Below are 24,891 nucleotides of genomic sequence, written 5' to 3'. Positions count from 1 at the left end.
ACCAATAATAGGATAATACAGATTTATTTTGCGTGTAACCTGCTGATTTCTATTATATGCATAAAATGTACGTATACGTTTACAACTTGATGCTGTCATGTGGTGAATATATCGAATGTTGTCAAGCAAATATCACATGCATGGCCTTTATAGTGTTATTCTATGTCGTACTGTTGTACTTACGAGTTGTACTCTTTTATGTATTTCTGCAGGGGGATGTCCAAAATAATTTTACTGTTACATTTTGTATTTAGGTTGCTGGGGCAATATTGTTACTATTGTGTTTTTTTTGCACGCACGTGGCTATGACGTAATTATTGTCCGCCATGTTGGTTGGTTGCACACACGTGACTATGGCGTCTTTATTGTCCGCCATGTTGGATGGTTCGACTTGAAAGTTACCAGATAAATCTGAAGCTGTTTATCAAACTGCGAGGTACCAATGATAATACTTCCGCCCATTGGTGAAGACAACGAGATTGAAAGCATAGAAGCATCTTGTAGTGTACATGTCGACAAGCTCGAACTAATTTGCTCCAGTGATACAAACAGTCAAAGAAATAGGACACATGTTCATGTTTAATGTCCTGTTTCATGTTTGTCAGTATGTACATGTAAGCTTATATATCATGTAATGAGCACAGTTGTCACTTTGTCAAAATAATGCAGCAACGTTAACAATCTACATAATGGAAATCCACACTGACTGTCGCCGGTAGGACTAGACTATAAAATCAATCGATACGAGAATAGCATGGCGATAAGTTACAATTTCTCTGGATCCCTGTACAAGTGCTGTGATTTTACATCGTTTCTGCTCCCAGAGATAACTATCATTTAATACTCTATCAACAAGTTTGTTTTATCTAAAAACGTATGTACATTAAATAACGTTGTTATTTTAACACGGAACGGTCAATATGGATGATAAAATAAAATGTTAAACAAGTTCTCTGCGTGATAATAGCATGAAATACATGAGGAAGACGAAAACATTGTAGTTACCATATATCCCCTACCGTGACATGTACCTTTATTTCTAGATCTTGCTAGAAGACACGACCTTTACTTGATACATAACTATGCATAACTTTACTGTGATATAGTTCTCTACAATATGTACCTTTTCGCTTTCTTCATTAAGTGCTATCTTTGCATTCACAGATACATGAACCTTTATAACACTCTCCGATCATTCTATACAGAACAGTGATATCTGCCTGGATAATATGTTAGAATGACGACATATTTCTACATAGTCTGTATAACGCAAACTCCAGCTGTCCGGGGGTTTCTGTCCCCTCCCTTGGGCGGCTATGTGTTACAGGGCGGCGAGCCGTTACAGGAGCTTGATTGAATTCAGGCTAATTTCTACATTGAAGTCCGATTGTCCTGACGGTTTTTGTCCTTTTCACACACAAGAAATGGCGCCATTTCGAAACGAGCTTTTCCCCGCGAAACAGGCATCAGACGACACTATCGTCCCACAGGCCGCCCCTCCCCCATCCTCCACCTCGGCGATGGTCTCCAGCACGTTCACATTCCTGTCTGCGCTTGCGTCGCGGAAGGATACAGTCAAAGACTTCCGGGAGGAGGCGCTCATCGGTGGAGGGGTTCCGTTGAGCAAGTGACTGTTGTCTTGTATCGTTGCATTATCTACGAAGAAAAACAGTCAGTGGTTTTAACAGATAAGGAGCAATGCAATGTCATAATGACCAGTTCTGTCTAAAAAAAATCGCAACATGGAAATAATTTTACGTAGAATTAAGAATTTGAATATTGCAACAGGAAAGATAGAGCTACACTAAAGCCATCGTCTTACCTATTGTGACGTATTCGTTGCCCTTTTTTCTTGTTGTTCGCTGGTAGCTGCAACAGTAAATGACATCATATTACAGATGGTATAATAGAAAGCAGAATGCATGGTTGCCTATGCTTAACAGGCGGCAGTGTTCGCTAAAAAAATAATCAAAATACATGTATTCTCAAACCGAGTCCAATAGTTCGATTAAGGTGAGAAGTCGAGTCCAATACTACACCACAGACTCCGGTCCTGAGGCTTCGCCAAAAAAGTTGTGATTTTTTTTCGGAGGGCGTGTTTACCAGGTAACTTAAGTACTAGTTGTAAGAAGGAAAGTAGCCCTTACAAGACAGAAGAGATGCTCTCCATCCGTCTCTGTCTCTCCTCCTTCAGCTTACGGCGGAAGAACACGATAACAGCGACCAGCACTATCATGAGGACGAACACCAGCAGGAAACCACCGATCAATGCGCCGTTGGCTGTCAGCTGCGCGCCAAGCGCCAGGTCTTTGTTTGAATCGGAGGTCGCGAATGACGGGTTAGCTGCATTGTGACAAAAAAAGGAAAAAAAGAAGAAACAGATTTGTTATTGTTAACCATCAATAGAAGGCGTGAATTTGTAATGTCAGTAAGAATTTGTCCACGCACACGGGGTCACCCCTACTCTTCTCGATGTGTGCTGGGTTCTTTAACGTACGTTGACGCCTAAGGCTGCCTATACGGTAAGTACCGGTAGCTATTTTCTTTCATCTTCTCCCCCTCCCTCTATTGTTTGACACAAACGGACTATTGTTGTTGTCTTCTTATGGCTACAGTTAGAATCCTCAAGCAAGCATGTGCCTTAATCTGAGTATCATCCTACTTATTCTAGTTATTTTACCAGAGCTCCCATACTCTCCCCTAACCAACAGGGTATGTATGGGATAATGGGAGAGAGCCCTGGTTAACTAATGACACTCAGGGTACAAGTGCCTACATATGATCCCTAAGCAGACCTTGAGGTACGGGGAATCATGATGTCCACTGACTGTGGCCGGCCTTCTCTTTGACAGCCACTACGGACGCTCAGTACTTAGGATGGTGTCTACGCCACAGCCGACCGATGGCAATGATGTCAGAGAAACCCGGCCATACGGAAACATTACAATTTCCTAACCCGACATCTGCTTAGAGTTCCATTCTCATGGACGACATCTAGCGGAAAATAATCAAAACTGCAAGCAAGTCCTACCGTAGCAAGCTCCCGTGCGCCTGTCGCATGACGTTCCGCTGTGACAATGGTGACATCTGTACCTGCAGTTCACTCCGTAAAACCCTTCGGGACAGGCTGGAAATAAGAAAGAAAGGGTAAAGCAATCATCTTTAATTAAGAAAGAAAAGGTGAGGCAGTACTAGTCATCTTCAACTGAGGTGACGCATGATGCTTTTCAGGTAGCTAGTAGTGGTGTAATGCTATCGCCCACTTTCTTTCTGCCAAGCACACCGGGTCACCCATTCTCTTCTCAATAAGTGTGTTGGGTTCTTTTACGTGCAGAGGTTTGTGGCCGGCGGCTAATGGTTGAAGCCCCCCATGCACGGGGCCACTGCCTTCACGTCGCCATCCGAGAGGTACATGTATAATGCAGTCCCCAAAAACGTGTCCTAGTGAGGTTCGAACTTATACATTGTACTCTTCTCGATAAGTAGTGTGTTGGGTTCTTTTAAACCACAGCAGAGTTTTGCCGCCTGATACTAACTTCGGACCCACCCCGCCCTATACACAGGACGACCGGCTTTACGTCCCCATCCGAAAGAACTAGCTGTCCCTCACTAAGTGCCCGAGCGGGGTTCGAACTTGTATAGAGCGTACTTACTTTCTTCGCAGAACTCTCCAGTGAAGCCGCTCCTGCAGTAACACTCCCCGGTCACCAGGTTGCACCCCGCGTTGTTCTGACATCTGCACACCGGCGCACAACTCTTCCCGTGGAACCCCAGGGGACACCCTGTGAACGAGAATAGAACATGGTTACTAGTACCCCGATGCAATGTAGAGTAGTAGTGGCGTGTGGTAACATTACACAGCTAAGCGTATGTTCTTTTATATGTGTTTTAAGTATTGAATATATATACATAATATCTGTAAACGTTAGTTCTTTCCCTCTTCCACATCTTTGACATCTTTTACCTCCCAAACCGAAATCAGGTACCCAGTTTACACTTGGGTGGAGCGAGGAAAGTCGTGCGAAAACGCCTTTTTCAAGTACACAATGTCTAGGCAAAACTTAATGCCAGCCTCGTCGATGTGGTAAGCCTTAACCAGGTTTCTACTAAGTACAAGCTGTGCAAGACCAGACTGGAAGGCTAGAGTTGATCAATACACACCGGGATCGACCATAAGTGTGGTGACTTCACGAACCCATGACCTCTCGGTCCCTCCTAGTCCACTTGCCCACTGGCCCATCGACTCCACTTATAATACTAGTAACCTAGTCACCATTCTCTACGGATCGACTTAAGGGTGTTTTACCGGGCCCAGTCTGCAATGCATTGGCCAGTTTCTGTCGGCCTGTCCTCTTAGCTGGAATGTCAAGTTATCGTCTCCGGAGCGATCTAATTAAGCCAAGCCCGTAAAACCACCCCCGTGCGCACTAATCTCTCTGGGTGGACGGGCATCACTCCAGCGCCGTAGAGATGCCCGTGAGCTCCCGATAGTATGGTTACCAGGCTACGCCACTTCGGGTTAACGACCTGACGTGTAAATAGGTCATCTCTAGAGCCCTACAGACCGGCTATTGTGGATTGTTCCACCTGGTCAACAAGGTGTTTGCGAGTCCCCATTCACGCCATTTCCGCTCTTGTGAGAAAAGCTCCTGTCATGACGTCAGAAGTCAACGGACGTCGTTTTTATACCTAATCCTTAAAACGTGAACACAACCAAAGAAAGAAACCCTTCCAGACCCCTGTTTCAACAACAAAAACTCTTAGATGTCTCCGGTCACAAAGAAATGGCTGAATGAAAGAAAAAAGATATTGCCAGTGTTATTTGTTGACTGTCACTTGGTAGAAAATTGAGCAAACGCAGATGTAAGGTCTCAAAAGAACCTTGGTTTTGAGACCGTACCGTTCTAAAGAAGACTGAAAAAAAAACTCCACAAAATCATGTAACATATTTGTATCAGTAAATTGTTAAGATAATGGCAATGGGTTTTTATCCATTGTGTATTGGACACGGTATTGGAAGGTGGAGCCCATCCCTTTCCTTTACCGCCCTTTTGCCTCCCCAACCGAAGTCAAGTACCCATTTACACCTGGATGGAGTGAAGAAAGTGTTTAAGTACGTTTCCAAACGACACTACGTCTAACCAAGAATGTCAGGCATGCAAAATGAGAGACATGTCTCTCTTCTGCTTTAGTATAAACGGTAAAGAGAAGGGGGGTTCTACATCCGTTGTAGACATGTGACAACCTTTATTAAGGCGGTCGCTAGAGTTAACCTCTTGATGAGGTCAACCCTCGCAGACCCCCAACTTCCGATCCCCTAACACCCAGGCTCGTGCTCTGTAACAATCGAGCTGCGGGTTTCATTCACCACAATCGTAGTGGCGGATTTGAGGGGGGCGTTCTTGTTGATATTGGAGTCTCAGTCAATTAAGATACGCCATGTACCTGTCAATGTAGTCCCTCTTGGTGTTTGTGAGGAGGTTTTTTGACGTGGAAAAGAACACGAACACTTGTCAAGTGTGTCTAAAATGGAATGTAAAATATAATATGAATTTTGTAATTACGTGAAGGCGTCACTTATTGAAAGTTCGCATGTGGTCAGTGCGGTTCGCCTGTGTGCCACCGTTGTTCGTTTACTAGCCTGAATGCCAGAGTATTTCCGTGGGCTACACAGTCCTCAGCTCTAGGTAGCCTCCACCAGGCCCTCTTACGGGCGTATGAATCGTAGAATTCGGCAGAAAAAGGAATAATTAGCCAGTAGAGTCAGTCCACAGTGAAGATCACATTTCTCCCGTTTATTTCTTCTTGCCGACATATGACAGACTAACGGAGCCTGCAAGTGAAACCCTGGCGTAGTTAGTCTGGTAGAGACTAAGCTCTAGGGCTGCTGGCCAATTATACTCCCCCTCTCCCGTGCCTTGATGTGTGTGTGAGGCGGGGAGGGGCATGTTGGCTAGTTTGGGGAGGGGGGGGGGGTATAAGATCCCCAAGCTACTGTGTGCTGCCTTAGCTCAATGTTTAGAAAAGACGGAAAGAATGAGGATTAAAAAGGATAAGGAGTACAGGAAGAACTGAAAGAAGAGAAAATATAAGAAAGTAGTTCGCCGAGATTTCATTATCTGCAACATAATAACTCATTGTGCAGTTAGTACTTTAGCTTCCTTCAGAAAAGCCCCTTAAACCGTACATAAATAAAATCATTGTTGTGCGTAAGTTAAAAACACAACCCGAAACTGCTATCTCGAAAACGGAGATTTGGAGAGATTACCAAGAACACCTTAAGACTGTTCAACGCCTACGGCGACGAACTAAGCGGCGAGTGCACGAAATTGATCGGGACAGGGGTCGCTCACCCCCGAGTAAACCGGAAGACTCCTCTCGGGCACAATTTACGAGGTAATTTTTGACATGTGGTGGTGTTTATAGAGGTCCTCACAAACACTTCTCGTATGTTGGCATGGTTTTTTTCAAGGTTGTTCTTTTTCGGCTACCCACAGAGCGACCAGAGAGAAATTCAAGCTGAAAGTTGTCAAAGTAGTCCGTGGATTTTAGTACAGTAAAGATCGGTGATGCTGTGCGATTGGTTGAGAAGCTGTTGCATTGTTATAGAGTGAGGGATCAAAAAGAAATATGCAGATAGATGTGCAAAGGTTAGGTGTTCAGTATAACCAGCTGCAGTCGCGCCGCGTGCCTGCGAAGCTGGTGTGGTAACGCCGAAGGGCGGTTATACTGGCTATACAGAAACATGTACAAAATGAATGGATGTTTTCAATCTTCGAGTTCTTCAGCTTTACAAATGCTACAATTCATCTGTGTAAAATGTTGGCGCAAAGTTGACAAATGGGCATTGGTACAGTGTACACCAGCGTAGCTTTACACAGTTGAGAAGTTGAGTTTCAACATATGGGTTTAACGTCTAGTTAGAATCAATCTTTGTTGATAATCTAATCGGAAGTTCTTTATTCCGAGTGCATTTCCTGGTCATCGCTCTTTGCTCTTCTAGTAAACTCGAACCTGGCATTGACAAGTTGTACCTGTTTTGTCTAAAATGAGAAACCGATGTTTGTTGTTACCGAATTTGGATGTTTTAGGCCTCTTCCAAGACAAAACCAACTGTGATAAGGTATAGACAGGAAAAGTTCACGGCTCCTGGAAAGACGATAGTCTAATTTTAAACTCCAAAAGGAAGGTCTTTTAAGGTCTAGACGATTAAGAAGAAGCTGGGGACGTGTCTGAAGATCACTGCGTCTATAAAAGGATGTTACTGTACTAGTTTATCATATCATATAATATTTTCAGCACGTTTTGAGGGCGGAGAGAGATGGAAAAAAAGACAAGAGAACACGAAGAAGAAATATAAGAAAACATGTAAAACTGAGGAGGGGTTCATACCTGACAAATAGAGAAGAAAAATAGGAAAACGAATGAAGAATAAACAGAAGGAGCAGATACGATGTAAAAAAAATATGAAAATGACCAGCAAAAGAACTTAAGAAGGCAATATCTCCATAATCATCTGTAAAAAAATGAGTCATTGTATTGAGAACACTAAAATATACAATTTGGTTCCTTCAAGTTAAACAGTAACGTAACCTACATTTACGAACAAATTGAAGGACGTATCTTAATACTATCACCACTTCTATAATTTATTAGTATTATCTTATCGTTACTTCCTTGTTGTGTTGCCATATTGAACATGTTTTACTTCCTAGGGGTCAAAGGTTATCGCTTGGCGGTTGGCTACCGGAACTGGGCGCCAAGCTGCAGCACAGTTGTCTACGTCATTGTACATGTGCTGTTTTTACGCTGTCACCAGTAAAATGTCGAGCAAAAGACCATCTGGTGCGAGGGACAGTGCACGATGTTTTCCGGACCGCCACGATGGCTTAGACTGGAAGCCAGACTGTTTTAAGGGCCTACACAGGGCCAGCTCCTCGGCTATAGCAACAGGGTCATGGGTACTGGCTGGCCTGTAAGGGCCCTGGATACAGCCTTGCATCCAGGCTACGGTGATTAGGTTTATCACAAGTTTCTTATGAATGCAGATCTTCTGTACTTGCCTCCTCCCCCTTAAGAATCTAACTTTTAAAAGCTATAAAAAAGGAAGAATATATTCATTTGTATCATTAGCCTACTCTTCTTGTTAATGTCAGAGTTTTTGAAACATTTTTTCTGACATGTCTTTATAACGGTCGTGAATAGTTTCGTCAGGTCAGTACATAAAAAGATAATACAGTGCTTTGTCGCACAAACAGGATATTTTAGTCTAGTCATGAACCATGACGAGGGGGGATACAAGCTTAGCAACGTTTGGGACCGCATTCTTTTCATTGCAGCGCCGCCTAGCGATGAAAAGCAGAATTAGTCATTATTGCTCCTAGAACACCCAGTATGTTTGAAACTTTCCTACTAAAATACAAAGTTTCTTCAATTAGTCAAATGCGCCTCACGATTCATTTTGCCTAAGGATTTTCAATGAGACTACGACAAATCTGACCACCGACAATGCAATGAAACTACGGCAACATTTCCCACAATTGTGTGGTACCGCTGCGGTTTATTACTACCCCTTGTTAGCATCATCGTAAAATTTTACTTACATCACCTCTGTTATCTCTCTCTCTCTCTCTGGCTCATTCCCCGACGTCGAGGATATACGTACTAGTATTAGTAGTAACTATCAAAATGACGACCCCGTTCCCTTGCTTATGTTATGTCATTGGCCGTATTTTTGTTAGTGGTGCCGCTAACATAGGCGCAAAGCTTGATCACGGCACCACTGTGTGATCCTGTGTATGTCTCTTAGTATTTGTTTTTCCCAAAAAGGGGGGGGGGCTATCTTCATGGGTACCACCCAAGCCGCGGGAAGACCACACTCCCCACACCATCACCGCAGACGACCCAGCCGCCTCACCTCCTAACCTCGGTCCACATCAGACCGCGCGTGTTTACCAGACAACGCTCCAAACACCGGTGGCGTCGCGTGCCGGCCCCTTCCCGCCACATTCCTGGACAGAGACTTGACAGACGAGGAACACATCTCTCCTTAAAGAACTTGCACCACCACGTCTTAGCCTTATCTCAAGAAGCGGTAGCTCAGGGGGAAAGAATGCAGTCTTGAGGGTCTGCGAAGTAGCAAGGAGGTTTGAACCTCCTTGGGAGTGGATAGCACGACAGCAATGTGAACGTGTTCGGTGGAAGTCGGTCACCAAGCTTGAAGTAGACTCTCTGACTATTCTGTGTGGCCTTGTTACGTTCCTTTAACCTGATAAACTTCCTATTCTAGTCTGTTTCTCCGATCGCTTTCCAACAGAATTGTCTAGCAACGACCCCATCATCTATTCGACAAAGAAGCGCTAGAAAAGGATGAATAACTGGCTAGCGTTTTTTTGGTATCATTTTATTATACGATTGATTGAAATAGGTCTATTTTGGAAGAAGGAAACTTTAGATCAAATCATACTTCATACTTTACAAATCTATCCAGTTGCTTGAGTAACTGTTACCTTGCGTAATTAATACTTAAGTTTCTAGTAACTTTCTACATAATACAAAGCAATTCTTTTCGAGCTTATTTAATTAGCGAAAAACCAGCGACACAGATTAGAATCGACAAAAATTGATATCTCTGCTAGTATAGTTGTTACGGGCAGAGTAAGCGATGGTGTCACTGATTTTGATTTGTTGTCAGTTACTGACCAGACATCGCTTCTATCGGCAGACGGGTCAATCGGATTAATACGCGTCCAAGTTATCTATCAACCAAGGAAACATCCTTTTACAAGCCACATGTAGACCGTCCCTGCCTCTGGTGGCGCCGTGTTCCCCTCCACGCCGCCTGATATACCACAACAAACCCTCAACAATTTACACCGGCTGATCGGATTAGTGCGTGTTTTGGGCGGGGCAGACGCAAAGTCGACAATTAGGAAGCGGTGATTGTTTTCATAGCTGCCCTCATAATCCTGTATGTAAGGGCGGGGCGTTTCCTCCGGACCTGCGATAAATACTCTTATCTGCAACAAGGCAGCTTCTGGGAATAGACAACCTGACATCTAGTTAGCCAACATACGTAAAGCCCCTGTTACACATAGCCGGCTGACCATGGCCTCCAGACTTTCTCCAGATCATGGTTGAGAGCCTTGTCGTGAGCAAAGTCGCCTGTGGTTGGGAGTTGGTCGTGAGGCCGTAGTGGCAGTGGGTTGGGCACGATATTGGAAGGCGGAGTATATCCCTCTTCTTCCACCGCCTTTTACCTCCCCAGCCGAATTCAGGTACCCATTTTTACACCTGGGTGGGGTGAGTAAACTCGAGTAATGTGCCTTTCCTAAGGACACAACGTCTAGTAAAGAATGGCAGGAATCGAACCCGTGTCCGTTCGTCTTAGCGTCACTAACCACTCGGCCACCGATGCCGCTTAAACCCATATAAACGCTGATTCAAAAATCTCAAATTCAGTACCTAACCTAAACTCAGCACGTTTCGCCTTAATTATCCCCACACCAGTGCACATAGCAGTGTCTGTGTTGTTTACTTCTAATGAGCCCCACTAATGAGAATGAACCGCCCGGGAACCGATTCATCCCCGTGCTAAGAACACGCAAAGGTCACGTAATCCGTGCTCCAAGGTCAAAGCTGTCACTATTGTACAGGTGGTACGTGTTGGTTAGCACGTGACTTCCGGTGTCATTATCAAAACAGCTGGGTGAAAATTTAGGTATGATATTTTTCCTTCTGTTTGGTCATCTGCAGGGACGGGGAGACCTTGGTAATTCACATCCAGTGAGTCACCATCTCTCTTTTTGAACGATTTTATACATAAAGGTATAGAATCTCTCTCTTTGTCTTTCTCTCCCTTCCTCCCTTCTCTGATCTCTTCTTCTCACTTGCCATCCATTCCCATCTGTTGTCTTTGTTTCTTTCTCTCTTTCTCTCTCCCCCTCTCTCTCCAATTTAGGCCACACCGTTATTGGAAGCAGTGTATGGATATGTATACATACTTACACTTGTACTGATTTGTAGTCAGTATCTAGTTCACATTGTCTGACTAACAGTTAGTACACATGCATGTTATGTAGTTCCTATCATGATATACAGCCTACACATGTATCCCGTCATTTGCCCAATGTTCCCCACCGTGCATTGAACCGATGTGTCTATGTACATATGTAGGGAGCCGTGTGGTTGAATACCTGCGGTAAGGTTTGTCTACCAAATCTCCCAAGATGTTCCGGGTTTTGGCTAGACTCAAAAGACGAAGGCAAACATTTGGCACAACTCTTCCGGTCTTGAGCTAACTCTCCCCACCACAAGTGGCATTACTCGAGCCATTTTAGGTCACACCATAGGAAGCCGGTACGGATGTACTAACCGGACGTGGACTCAGAGCGATAAGGAGGCCTACAAGTGAAATTTTCCGGCCCTTGCTTTTGTGTGGATCATGTCAGCACGAGGCTGGTTGTGTGTGAAAGGCGCAGTTCAGCTGCTGTCACACGGCGCGCTCAGGGCACAAGCCAAAACCCAAGCTGCCGTAAAGAGAGCCATTATTGTCTGGTAACCACAAGTTGGCGCGAAACAAGGAAAGTGACGCGTTCCATTTGGACCGTTTGACACATGAAATAAAACATACTATTGACGAGAGAGAGAGAGAGAGAGAGAGAGAGACAGAGACAGAGAGAAAGATAGACGACGGATGGGGAAGGAGGGAGAGAGAGAAAAGAAGAGATGAGAGCAGGGTCTGAGGGAGACGGTGAGAGAAAGACAAAGAGAGAGGGGGGAGGGAAAAGAATGGGGGAAAGGTGGAAGTTGAAGTGAGAAGGAGATCGTATTTTCTGACAGGCTACCAATCAGAAGTAGGTACCGATCACCTGCTTCAACCCTGGAGAGTAGGCATGAGAGTCCTAGATGACTTAAAATATTTTCTCTTTGTACTTTAAAACAAAACTTTGACGTCGCAACGACGTCGCAAGTCTCATACTTGCGCGATTACATTCGTCGGAGACCGTCGTACGAAGTTCTAACATCGTGGGGTTTTCAAGCAGGCCGTGACAGACCAAACCGCCTCACGGATCTGTGAGTGACAGACTGCCTTTTCAGAGACAGGACAGTTGAACTTAGGACAACACCTGCACGACTGCCCTTAGAATGACCCCAGTCTGCGATGATCGTACGATGAACGTAAAGCCCCTGCAACACTGGTGCGTATATACAAGTCCGCATGAGTTGCGTATTAACATGTTTTGGGTTTAGGTTAAGTTTGCAGCCGAAGAAGTAATTTCATTGGTTTCATAACTAGACTCAACGATGGGTGAAAGTAGAAAACAATATCCTCCCCGCAAACTTAACTTATTTAAACGAAAAAAAATGTTACTACGGAACTCATGCGCAGTGAATATACGCACAAGTGTGACAGGACCCTAACCAAGTCGTAACGGACGTCGCTCAAACTATGGTTCGGCAGTTGAGCAGTTTGACATTTAAACAAACAATCCATAACGTACGCCCTGTTTTTTCTTGTTACGCAAAACTAAAACATGTGTGGTATCCTACCCTCCCTGACACCGTACCGTCCTTAACCTTGTTCATGCCGGGTTGCGCTTCCGTTTCGAACTCTATATTTTTCTTCTGTGCAGCTAGATCGGATATGAAGGGGGGCAATAGACCGCAAAGAGGTCATACGAGACCGGAAACGTTATATCAACACGTTTTTCTTTCCTTATTGAGTTGGGTCGGCAGCGTGAACGCTGTAGGGGGCTTCTGTGATAACACGTTTTGACGTTTAAACGGTGTGTATGGTGCAAACGCACGTTCCGTGTTTACTGCTGTTTTAAGACACGCGGTTCGTCATTAAGGTTTTCTTTTGGTTGTAAATACAGACTCAGTGCTGTCAATACTTTCTTCCAGACCTCCCGATAGAGTGGAAAAATATTAGAAAAGCGTCATAAATTGGGTACATAATTGTACATTTCTACATCTCATATAAGACCACGACATGTTGTGGACTTTTATCATACTTTAGTTCAGAGGGAGAGAAAGGGAAAGAAAGAGGGAGAGATGGAGAGAGAACGAGAGGAAAAGAGAGACAGACAGGGAAAGAGAGCAAGAGAGAGAACAAGAGAGATAGAGAGAGAGAGACTCAGAGAGAGAGGGAAAGAGGGAGAACTCGGTTATCGTTTAAAACTGGCCAACTGCCAAAAAGATCGCGCTGTCTTCACTCCTATTTGCTTGCCCCCCTGAGGACTATCTGCTTCAACGACACCATTCCATGTACGACGATGTTATCATAGACATTGCACATGATATAACAAAGCCAGCATTCACTAAGTGTAACTTGAATGAGACTTAACAGACAATGGCATCCTGTTCTTTTTCTTCAAGACTTTTATCGGAGTAGAACGGGTCAGTCTTTAAGAAAACATCCTGTTTTCTTAATGTCCTTGATTGAAAAGATATGTCCGTCCTTAAATAGATTCCAGATGCATGTTAAGCAATAGAAGGTGAAAACTCACCTGAAAAATGTTATGCAATATTGTTTTTAAAGAAACAACGTGATATGCTACAATAATGAATGTTGGCATACAGTTGCTCCCACTCTTAAGGTGCATCTTCACCTCGATTAAAGGTCTTTAAAACAACCTTAATCCTCAGAGGGCTTACAACAACAGCTGCATTACGGATGGAATTAAGACCCAGGGATTTAGTGGTTTACCGCTAAAGACCACATAATCGCTAAGGTAAAAAGAAAGAAAATGCCCAGTCTAACCACTTGCTGTGAAAAGTTAGCCTAGAAAGTAGGCCCAAGCTACGGTCGTTTCTTTTTGGTGGCTAAGTATGTACTCACGGTTGTGCAATAGTTTCCGAGTTCTGATGGCTACCATTCTGTATTCTCCAAACAGAGGTGGATGGTGGTGGCAAGGTGGTCTTGTGGTTAGGGTTGTTGACTTCTAACGGTTCTGGGTTCCAATCCTTAGCAGGCCTTAATGTTGTGCGCTTGGGATAGGACTTGACTCACGCGGAACCTAGCTTCAGTTAGTGACGTCCTCTCGGATGGGACTGTATTATACTGTAGTGGGGGTTCGGCACGGTGTGTAGCCGTAGCCTCTACCAGGCTCCGCGGGATGGCTGGAAAAATAGTAGAAATTGGCCTAATAGAGTGAATAGTTTGCCAAGGGAGTTAGCTACGGAGAGAGGGTCCAATCTGCCATCCGTCCATCGAAATGGAACCTTACTGTATAGCGGACCTACCCTGTATAGCGAAGTACCGCGGCTGATTTCTACTATTTTCCCAACGATAGGATGGAGCCTGGTAGAGGCTAGTGTAGCCGTACCTAGAGCCTGCTGTGGAGGCTATAGGCACGATGTGTGGCCGTGTGTAGAGCCTGATGTAGAGGCTATCCTGTGCTGAGGGTATGTGTAGCCGTGTGTAGAGCCTGATGTAGAGGCTATCCTGTGCTGAGGGTATGTGTAGCCGTGTGTAGAGCCTGATGTAGAGGCTATCCTGTGCTGAGGGTATGTGTAGCCGTGTGTAGAGCCTGATGTAGAGGCTATCCTGTGCTGAGGGTATGTGTAGCCGTGTGTAGAGCCTGATGTAGAGGCTATCCTGTGCTGAGGGTATGTGTAGCCGTGTGTAGAGCCTGATGTAGAGGCTATGCTGTGCTGAGGGTATGTGTAGCCGTGTGTAGAGCCTGATGTAGAGGCTATGCTGTGCTGAGGGTATGTGTAGCCGTGTGTAGAGCCTGATGTAGAGGCTATGCTGTGCTGAGGGTATACGGTACGGTGCGTTTCTTTCATTAATTCTCTCACATTCCGACTTGACGCTTCCGGAGCCAAGTCCCGGCCCTGGCACGAACGTTTGCTTACACACCGGTTCTTACAAATTACACTGACAACCGAATAAACCGAGAAGGCTTACACGCGGGGTGTATATCATGGGGGAGGGTGGCAGGTAGGACAACAGCCTGGGAGGGACAACTCAGCGGTTCAGCTGACCCACTACGGGGAGAATTTGTTCACGTGTGACCCATGGAACAGCGGTACTAGACTGTAACTGCAGAAATGTTCGCGGTGGATTCATGTTCGCGGTTTTCGCGGTGACCGTTTCACCGCGAGCTTAAAACCACCGCGAACATGTTTGTCCAAAACTGTAGCAGTACATGTACGTGACTATACCGCTGCATGCCGCGAATCAAAACCACCGCGAACACTCCATTTTTGCCTTAGCGCCAAATAAAAACCGAGTGAACTTAAGTGCATTACAGTATTGGCAGGAAATGAAGCTAGGCGTGGAGCTGGGTATAGTCTTGTTTGACTAGTACCCGTGGACTTGATTAGTAACGCGAGGTAAAGCAGTCATCCTCAACTGAGGTGAAGCATGATGTTTTGTCAAGTAGCTAGTCGCCTAGTGGTAGTGCAATACAGCTTCGATATACGGCTTGCGTTTTCAGCCAAACACACCGGGTCACCCCTACTCTTCTCGAAGTCTGTTGGGTGCTTTTACGTGGAAAGTTTGACGCCTGAGGATCCACCATACATGGGGCCGCCGGTTTTACGTCCTCATCCGAAATAACGAATGCACTCCTCACACCATGTCCAAGCGGGATTCATTTTGATATTGTTAATTTTATTTCTTAACTGTAAATTCCTTCCTCCGTACGTATCAACAATTCCTTTAACTCCTTCATTTTATTTTCATTCGTTCTTAAATTCTTTATCCCATGACTATTCTTTGGAATCTTTCTAAGTATTTCCCCCAGCGCACAATGCCTGATTTAATATTTAAGAGTAAGCAACGCAAGAAGGAATGCTGTAATTCCTACAGGACGTTCACCGGAATCGGAGTAGATAGCTTTGAATTTGTGCATCAAACACACACACATAGCGGAAACTGATAGCTGGAGTTCCAATCAAACGATAGAGCGGAAGAAAATTTAACTACGTTTTTGATCATAACTACTAATAGAGGAAGATCAAATACCTCAAATAATTCATGTACCAAGGCCCAAATTCTACAAATGCAAGGTAATGTCTAGAAGATAATTACATACATACTTACTAACTTTGATATCAACAATCATATAAGGTAACTTTTCAGTGTCTTGAAGAGTGTACTTGGCACTTTCAAGTAAAGACCTAACAATCTTGAGAAAAGCTTACAACTTGTTCCAATATACAACCAAACCAAACGTACGTACGAACAACTTTGGCAAATCTTTTATTCTTGGATTAGATTTTTGACGAAATACTTGATCATTTCGAGAAGTAGCCTGGAGTCCAGACTGTCTGAAGGGGCAACATACCCCTAAAGCAATTTTGCCTTAACCCCGGCCCCTCAGGGTCTTCCTCGGGGCTTGAGGCCATTTGCCCCTGGCAGGCTGGCCCCCGCCCTGGATCAGAGGAGCTACCCTGTGTAGCCCCTAGAGAAAAGTCTGGCTTCCAGGCTACATCATTTCAAAAGCTTTGGACTGTATAAACCCCTCTTGGCTTGCTCTTCTTCGCTGTCTCTTTGCCAGTTCAGTAGCGGCCACGGCCGAAACCCCGCACATAAATCTAGAGCACGCTAAAAACGTCACGTCCACATGCAAGGGCAAGCCATTACATCCTGTCGTTTGGTCGACCTGTCAATCAAACGAAGCGGTGGATGCCACGATACAAATCCGATCAGATTCGCGGGACAAACGCTCCAGTCGTCAGCTGTTGTCCAGGTTTGGGCAAGCGTAAATCCAAAACATCCGCCGTCTGCGGACCTGTCAATCAAACTAAGCCACTTATGAAAGAGAAGAAAGGGGGAGGTATTGGGAGAAAACAGAATAGGGGTGCAAGGGTTCGCTCAAGTGTCACACAATAAGTAGGTAGAAGATCGGAGGTGGTTTAGAAAAGAAAAGGCCTCTCCAAACATGTGCCCTTCTTTACGTAAGTGGTGTGACTTTCCCTGCCCCGCCCTAAACAACGTAGTTGTTATTGCTGTTGTTGTTACCTCTATGAAAAATGTAGGTTATAATTTAGCCAGCTTTTGTGTGTCTGTGTGTTCGTCATCTGAAAAATAAGACTAAAAAAACATGGCTGAATGAATCGGTTTTGTATTTCTTAAATAGTTTTATCAGATTGGTATGGTAAATCAAAATAAACTGGGTTCTTTGCGACACAACCAAGGCATCTTAAGTGCCAAAGTTTTGCTAACATTTAGCCTACAATATTCTCCCTATTCGGCCAATTTTCACTACTAGTATTTTTCCTCAGCCTAAGAAGTCTGGTGGAGGCTATCGCATACTGCATAGTGATTTATAACGTGCAAGTAAAACCAGGACAGTTAGGACCACATTAGTCAAAGATAAGACAGCAGAACGGATGCCGCGGGGATGTACTGTGACACACGGAACAACAATCCCAAGTACATCCGCTTGAGAGATTACCCAGCATTTGCTCAGTCGCCTGACGACAAATCCGGACCAACTTCGCGCAATCCCCCGCGTATTCTTGTTACCCCGGGGGAGAGGGCTCTGTTTTCACATGTTTCAGACCCGGTCCAAGAAAATCCGGCGCGCAGCTGAGTAGATATGCGGCGGCATCCTTCACTAGAACCGCAGGAATGTAGCCATACTAACCCCCGCAGTTATCTTATACACTACATGACATCTACCCGGACGAGATTTGCAGTCTACATTTAAAAGCATTCTGAGAAAGAGAACCCCCACCTAGCATTTAAAACTGGCATCCTTTGTTCCTGAATAATAGATTCAGAATGTGGGTAGCGACTTTGTACATACAGTTTTTGTTGTAACTCCAAGATGTTGTACTTCGGTTTTGAGAGTGGGAAGAACGAAAATTCTGGACCAATAGCAATACCTCTAAAAATCCTCAAAACCTCACGTAACACTGCCTTACATCTGCTTCGAGATTAAGACTATCGTGCGTGAGGGAATTTCATTCATGATGCATACTAAGCGATAAAGCATTCACTTCATTGATATTTCTTTACAAAAGACTAGACACTTGAATGTCAAACATCGCGACAGAGAGACCAAAATAGCATCTTTGGAAGGTAACCTAGAATCCATACGGTTACCAGGACCTACACAGGCTAGCGCTTCGGCTCCAGGACCAACGTTTCCCCGAGGAAATTTTGCCTCAGTCCCCTTGAGGAAGACCAACATCTTCTGATTTTCTTTTTTTTTAGGCAGGCTAAAATCACCGGGGTGGGCTTAGATAGCCAGGCGGGGATAGAAGCTTACAGTGCCGAGGAAACCCAGCCTAGATCCCGGGGAAGAGAGAGACTGGTGGCCAGGTTATTGGAAGGCTGCCAAGCTACGACACCCAAGAGTCAAGAAGTGTCTCAGGCGAACACTGACCTCACATTTTTATCTGATTGACATGACGCTTGGATAGCACGTCCTGTTTGTATCGATGAACTCATCAGGACTATTCCATATCTAAACATGTCAGGGGTTGTCAGGCTACTGTTGAGGGAAGTGCATCTACTATCTAATACAAGAGATATAACGGGTAACGACGAAAAAAAGATCCAATCACCCCTCAAAAACTTTCGAATAGTATAGTCCAATTGGGCCTAGAATTTAAACCGCAACATCCACCAACAACAAACGGGATTGAAATGTACTCAATTTTTGGACCTCCCAAAAGAAATCACGTATTTCCGAGCCATATACTGGTTCACATATCTTCTACCCAAATATGAGAATCAACAGATAATCAAAACTAATCTATGTGAGATAAGATTACCGGCACGGACACAGGATCCGGCATCACAAAAACAAAATATCCGGTCTGTCCATATACGCAGTCTTGTCCATAATCCGGATTTACATTCTTCTAGTTTACTCAAACAAAGAAAGAGAAGGTTTTGGTAAATAAACATGGTAAAAATAGAAACGTAGGAAATCCTTTTGTATCTACACACAATGTACACACATTAACGGAGAGCTCCAAGGTGGCTATTTCTTAAGTGTGGACAATTTCATATTTTCTACTTATATCTAATAAAATTGTCATTTTAAAAGATAAAGTCGCTCTAAAACGACGAATTTTTACTACTTAGTAGGGGTGCGGGTCAAAAAGGATACACAGTAGTTTTAAATAACACTTACTCGATAAAGTTACGTTCTCAAGTGCTAAGAATCTAATTCAAATTCTAAGACAAACCTTGCCAAAGCTTTAAAATCTCTCAGACATTGTACAGAACCATAGAGAATACAGTTGAACATATGTTACGAATCTTTTTAAACGCGGACTTTTCCCTGGACGGACCCTACAAATACTTCCAACACTGCTGACAGGAAGTGGGCATGAATAGGTTGTCTGATTGCGGAGCCTATCGGATGTACTGAGGATGAACTTGAACCCACACTTGGGACGTATCCGTGACCTCCAGACGACCCAAGGAGCGCTCTACCACAGCGTCTTGAAAGTAGCGTTTGTGTCTGAAGCTCTAAGAGCCTCCTTTAAGAGCGCTGACGACTTCTTCGCTTCGAGGCACTTTAAAACACTTTCATGACGGATAGCTACCACACACCCCGGTTACATAACGTGTAGAAATTAAAGGCTTTCCGAAGTATCCGTACAGGTTTTCATCGAATCTCTCTTTTGTGGCGCGCCTTATGTTTTGAACCCCACGAAGAACAATATATCTATATTTAGAAAATCTCTTTCTTTAGGCACAAAAACAACGATTGTTGGAGGTAATGCTGATTCAAGACTCTCATAATAGACAGGAAAGCGGACGAACACGCTAGTTTAAGACCTCTTCTGCAAATGAATGGAGATGTGATTTCTTCTTAGATTAAAGTTTGCCATGGCTATGGAGACCGCGTACCGTTCCTTTCTTCTGGAAATCCACCGACGTGAGACAACGGCCTGTCTCCAAGGGAGAAAAGCCTCCGTTCTTGGAAAAAAACTTCGTCCTTGAAATCTTGAATCAAAACAGTTCATCGGCTCCTTTCCCCTTTTCACTCAAATCCAGACATTTTCATGCGTCAGGAGGGAATATGTAGCCTGGTATCCACCCGTATTTAGCTACCTGGCCCGTTACCCGTTGCTCGATTCTGGGGTACATGTTTAAAATGTGTGGCATATAGAAGCGACGTTGGGAGTGGACCAAAGCTAACAAGGCTGGACTCCAGGCTATACGGGATAGGGAGGGCTATGGGCACTGGATAGGCAATGGGTACTGGATAGAACTACGGGTACTGGATTTAACTACGGGTACTGGACTTACTACTAACTACGGTGGGTACTGGATGTACATGTATCTAACAAGAGAAGGATATAGGAATGACCAGTTTACAGAAGGAAATGGTGCTGAGGTTTGTTTGAGCATCTCTGTAGCCCGATGTATCAGTGCGATCACACATGTCCGCAAATTTACCCTCCCAACACGGGAGATGTTGAAACAGCTCCTCCAAACAATTCTGGGCACGAGTTGCGGATGTTTGGCCTCATGTTTACAAGCGTACTTAGTGGAAGATAGATACTACAGAGACATGATAGGTGCAGGCAGCTATCAGTGTCAAGCAGAGAGGGCCGGTGACATCCCTACACAGCTCAACTCAATACAATACAGCGAGACGATTTAAATCTCCAAGCAGATGTAAGGATTGTTGCACGTGTATTTTTTGCGACATCTAGTATGTCTTTATAATAGTGTAACTTTTTGTGCTCTTCGCAGACCATGAAAGAGGTACAATAACTAAAAACATACGCGTAAAGCAAAAACACTGACCCAGACCCTATACTACATCTGCTTGGAGATAACGATAATCCATGCACTAGCAATTAGTGGTGTTGAGATTATGTGATTTAGATATACATATTAGAGATTGTCCTGGTTTCCACTGTAGCCTGACTGCCAGGCTGTTTCCAAGGCCAGGCCGGCTCCTCTGCTAAAGGGCCAACATACATCCCTGTGTAGACCCTTGAAACAGTCTGGCATCCAGGCTAGGTTTCCACTCAAGTTGAATCGATGGGCAAAATTGTACATCAAAAACACTATCTAAGAACGTTTACCCCAAACTGTAATATCCCTCAGGCTATAAGTCTATCAAAACGGTAACCTTAGAAATTGCTTACAAAAGAAGAGAACACCGTGTGTGCTCCGTAACAATCACTGCGAACGATTTGACGTAACGGGAGACGTTCTGTAAGACTCTAATCGTTCCAACACGCCAGCTGTCACACACTACACTATAGGCTTATTCTTTTAGAGAAGAATGGAGGGTTTTCTGTTGTACATGTACCCAATGACATCTTTGATAAACATTTAGACCAGGCCACGTGGCTATAGTGAGTGACACAGTCCAAATCTCCAAGCAGATGTTTGGGGTGAAATATCGTAATGTTCTTTGAGAGCCTAGCCATCATCGGGAGCTCCCAGGTATCTTTACGGTGCTGGGAGTGTTGCCCGCCCGCCCAGGCCTATAAGCACACGTCGGTGATTTTTTTTACGGTGTCGGTTTCGATTGCTTCGGACGGTAGTTACCAGAAAGGGCGGCTAAAAGGATAGGTTGTCAGGAAAAGGCATATGCTTAGTAAGGCTAGGGACGTTAGCGTGGTTACCAGGCAACTGACAGGACTTCATCCAGAAAACAACAGAATCAGAAAACAGTCTTCCACCCCTAATATCTGCTTGGAGATACACGCACACACACTCACACACGCCTGCGCACGCGCTAAAAATAGTCACTATAACTTTTACAGATCGTGATTTGAATGACCCAGTAGGTCGCGAGTCGTGACGGACAAATCGTTTCCGACACCGCACACGGCCATGTACGTGGGAATGACACCCAACTTTTGATGGAGAACATTTGGTTCCAATCATACGGTTACGCTGGATTCTACATTCTGACAACAACATGTGTGTAGACCATAGATGTCATAGGGTCCGCATCGTACAAAAAACGGGGCGTATGATAAAAAGGTCACAATCTTCCCCACCAACCTCTGCTTAAAACTTCCCGCTGTCCGCAACTTTTATGGCCCCTAGACTGGCTAGAGAACTGAAGCGATCATCATATTCTCTAAGCAGATACGAGGAGACAAAACCAGTACCATTCTGCTGGCTCTGTATTTTTTGACAGCTACACATGTCTACAAAATCTTTTTCTAGCCTGGATGCCAGACCCCGAATCTCTATAACATCTATTGTGTGTATACATTAGAGGTCTGGCATCCAGGTTAGTTTTTTCTTCCTCGTATCTGCTTGAATATAAATCTTAGATCTTTTAGGATACAACATGATGCTGATCACGTCAAGTTCAAACGAATAGTGAATCAAAACGATTGTCAATTTGTAAATTACCGATATACAGATTACGGAAAGAAATTCCATCGCTTGTGGAAAATTACAAACAGCATTGAACAACCCAAGGGTATAATTGATTACCTACAGAGACCAGGCATGTCAATCAAATGGAGAGCTGACCTAAACTGGAATTCTACAGTTCTTCCTGGCTGACCACGCGAAGATTCTAATTTCTACTCTATAGTCTACTGGGTCTATACCATCTGCTCTACTCTACTCCATAGTGCCACCAATATGCGGTTTTGATTGTGTCACGTTACGGCTTGATCACTCGTAAGCCGTCGTACGATTTAGATGTCGTGGGACTCTTCAAACAGGCTATGACAGAACTAACAAGAGACAAGGATCTAAAACAGCCTATTCCGTATAAGATAACCGAATTTTGCACGACATATGGGCGACGATCATAAGAAATACTTGCGATTGTACAACCATCTTACGATATGTGTCAGACTCGGGTCTGACGCGGTGGATTTGGTCCTAATTCGGCGGCTCATCCCCGTATGTGGTACACGGGCGTCACAAACACAACGAGGATAACCAAACAAAAAAAACTCAGGAAAAACTCTGGGGTCGCGAAATTTAAAACTGTCGAAGCGACAAATTATAACACCCAGAGATAAGTCTTTACTTGTTAGACACCTATGTACCGAATGTGTACGACTGCAAAAAGGCAACAGACTACTTTGAGAGAAATAACATGTAAAATTCACCACAGTTCTTAAAATCAAAATACCTGTACAGCAAAAATACCAGTTGTTGATATAACTTGTCTACGACACGAAGGACAACATGATAAAATAAGAATAGTCTTACCTGATTTGGGAAAGTCTCCGTCCTTCATGGTTCTCCGCCAGACCTCGGCGTCCCGTCTCGGCAACCAGGCCGACGCCGCGCCGCCAGAGTCTCTGGTACTGGTAGAATTTCTCACGTTTCGCTGCATTTTTATCCTCTCCACTCACAACGTCTCCGCTAAAAATACCGCCGAAATCCTTTTCTTCCTGAACAGACGAAGAAAATCCCTCGTCTCCAATCCCAGCAAAATCCGCGAAAAGTACTTGCTGTGATAGCGGGGAGTCTCCAGTATCGGAATGGATCGTCTGTCAAAACGTCTCAGATTTGGTACTCTACCTACGGACTGCGTAACGATGTATCTCTTCTGCTAGGCAACGACTTAATGGTGCTTTTTTTCCCCCACAAAAGACGACAAAAATACAGCAGAAGGTCACGTATATCTTCTTTCCAGACGACGAGTTGATTCCCACATGCGTAGCTCCAATCTTCAGTCCACAGGCACTCGGATAATTTTCCCTCTGAGCTCTGATACCGCGAACGATTCAGATATCCCAAAAAGGTCGGCAGCAATCTATCGTCCCATCTCGTCTCTCGCAGTGGCGGTGGAGATAAACTTCCCTCAGTTTGTGGCGAGAAATCGCGACCGTGTAGTGATCTTTAGTCGGAGCAAACAACACGAGGGAACCGTTACTTGGGCCGGACCAACATGTGCAGCACATGTGAGGCAGCTGCGGCGCGCGGTGCCAACCAACTGTGGTAGAACGAGGGGCTAGCGGCAAGGAAAACACAACAGAACGTGTCTGACCCCTCAGGGGTACGCCCCGCCCACCGCCTGCTTCCGGTGTGGGTCACGTGACGCTTCGGTACGCCCCCTGGGTCGTTGCGCCCCAGGGACTGTCGACCTTCATTAGCGCCGTCCCGTTTCAAGGTCAACGCTCGGGAGGGTGAACTGTCGGAATATTACTCACGACAAGAAGGCATGCATGATGCATTCCATTGAAAATGTGTTTGTAGTAGTAGCCAACGCTCGGGAGGGTGAACTGTCGGAATATTACTCACGACAAGAAGGCATGCATGATGCATTCCATTGAAAATGTGTTTGTAGTAGTAGCCCAAACCTCTCACGGTACTCACAAGAAAGGGGCTACATATAGTAAATTTCATAGAAAATGTGTTTATATTTGTATGAGTATACAGTATACTATATAGCGAAAATGACGTCCATTGACAAATGTCTCTGAATATCATAGAAAGATACTAAAGAAGAACTCAAGGCAAAGTGTAACGTTCTTTTCGATAGCTGATAGTGCAATGCGGCTTCGCTACGGCTCGCCTTTTCAGCCATGCACACCAGGTCACCCCTACCCTTCTCGAGAAGTGTGTTGGGTTCTTTTAATTATGTGCAGAGGTTTGACGCTAAGGCTAGGCTCACGCCTGAAGCGCTCTGAATATCACGCACGACGAAAGGACTGCATCCCATAGAAAATCTGTTGGTATCTATTACTCGAATGAACAACAGGTGCATTTCTCTTGTATATACGTTTAAACCGGGTTTCTCGGAAGTTTGATTTAACTTTCTTCGAAAGAGCTTCAAAAGAAAGTTTATTCATTATTTCAAATTTCAACATGAAGCAAAGCCCGTTTCTTGTGGGCTACGGTTTATAATTGAAACATCAAATCTAAGAAAGCTTTGATGTAATTCGAATATTTGTTTACATTTGTCACAAGCCAGCGGTCTTCAAAGTAATAACAGTGCTTTAATATCAACATGTAGTTCATTC

General features: G+C 44.5%; 1 protein-coding gene across 1 annotated transcript; it reads right to left on the bottom strand.

Moving 5' to 3' along the window:
- Nucleotides 1–1,310: 1,310 nt before the first annotated feature.
- On the bottom strand, nucleotides 1,311–23,441 carry LOC136425579 (multiple epidermal growth factor-like domains protein 10). Its single transcript, XM_066414498.1, has 6 exons — nucleotides 23,132–23,441; nucleotides 3,654–3,782; nucleotides 3,032–3,127; nucleotides 2,148–2,343; nucleotides 1,823–1,869; nucleotides 1,311–1,656 (listed from the first exon to the last, which is right to left on the bottom strand). Exons 1-6 carry the CDS (start codon nucleotides 23,256–23,258, stop codon nucleotides 1,412–1,414), a joined length of 840 nt encoding a protein of 279 aa, XP_066270595.1. The 5' UTR covers nucleotides 23,259–23,441; the 3' UTR covers nucleotides 1,311–1,411.
- Between the last annotated feature and the right edge of the window lie 1,450 nt (nucleotides 23,442–24,891).

The sequence above is a fragment of the Branchiostoma lanceolatum genome, chromosome 19, assembly GCF_035083965.1.
Source record: "Branchiostoma lanceolatum isolate klBraLanc5 chromosome 19, klBraLanc5.hap2, whole genome shotgun sequence".
Taxonomy (NCBI): domain Eukaryota; kingdom Metazoa; phylum Chordata; class Leptocardii; order Amphioxiformes; family Branchiostomatidae; genus Branchiostoma; species Branchiostoma lanceolatum.
This window is presented reverse-complemented; position numbering and strand designations above follow the sequence as displayed.

What these genes read in the sequence shown, in the direction of transcription:
- LOC136425579 (XM_066414498.1), bottom strand. Translation starts at nt 23,258, where the DNA reads ATGCAGCGAAACGTGAGAAATTCTACCAGTACCAGAGACTCTGGCGGC. An exon ending in CGGAGACTTTCCCAAATCAG is followed by an intron (nt 3,783 to 23,131) that starts GTAAGACTATTC and finishes TCTCGTTCACAG; the next exon opens with GGTGTCCCCTGGGGTTCCAC. An exon ending in CAACGAATACGTCACAATAG is followed by an intron (nt 1,657 to 1,822) that starts GTAAGACGATGG and finishes TTTTCTTCGTAG; the next exon opens with ATAATGCAACGATACAAGAC.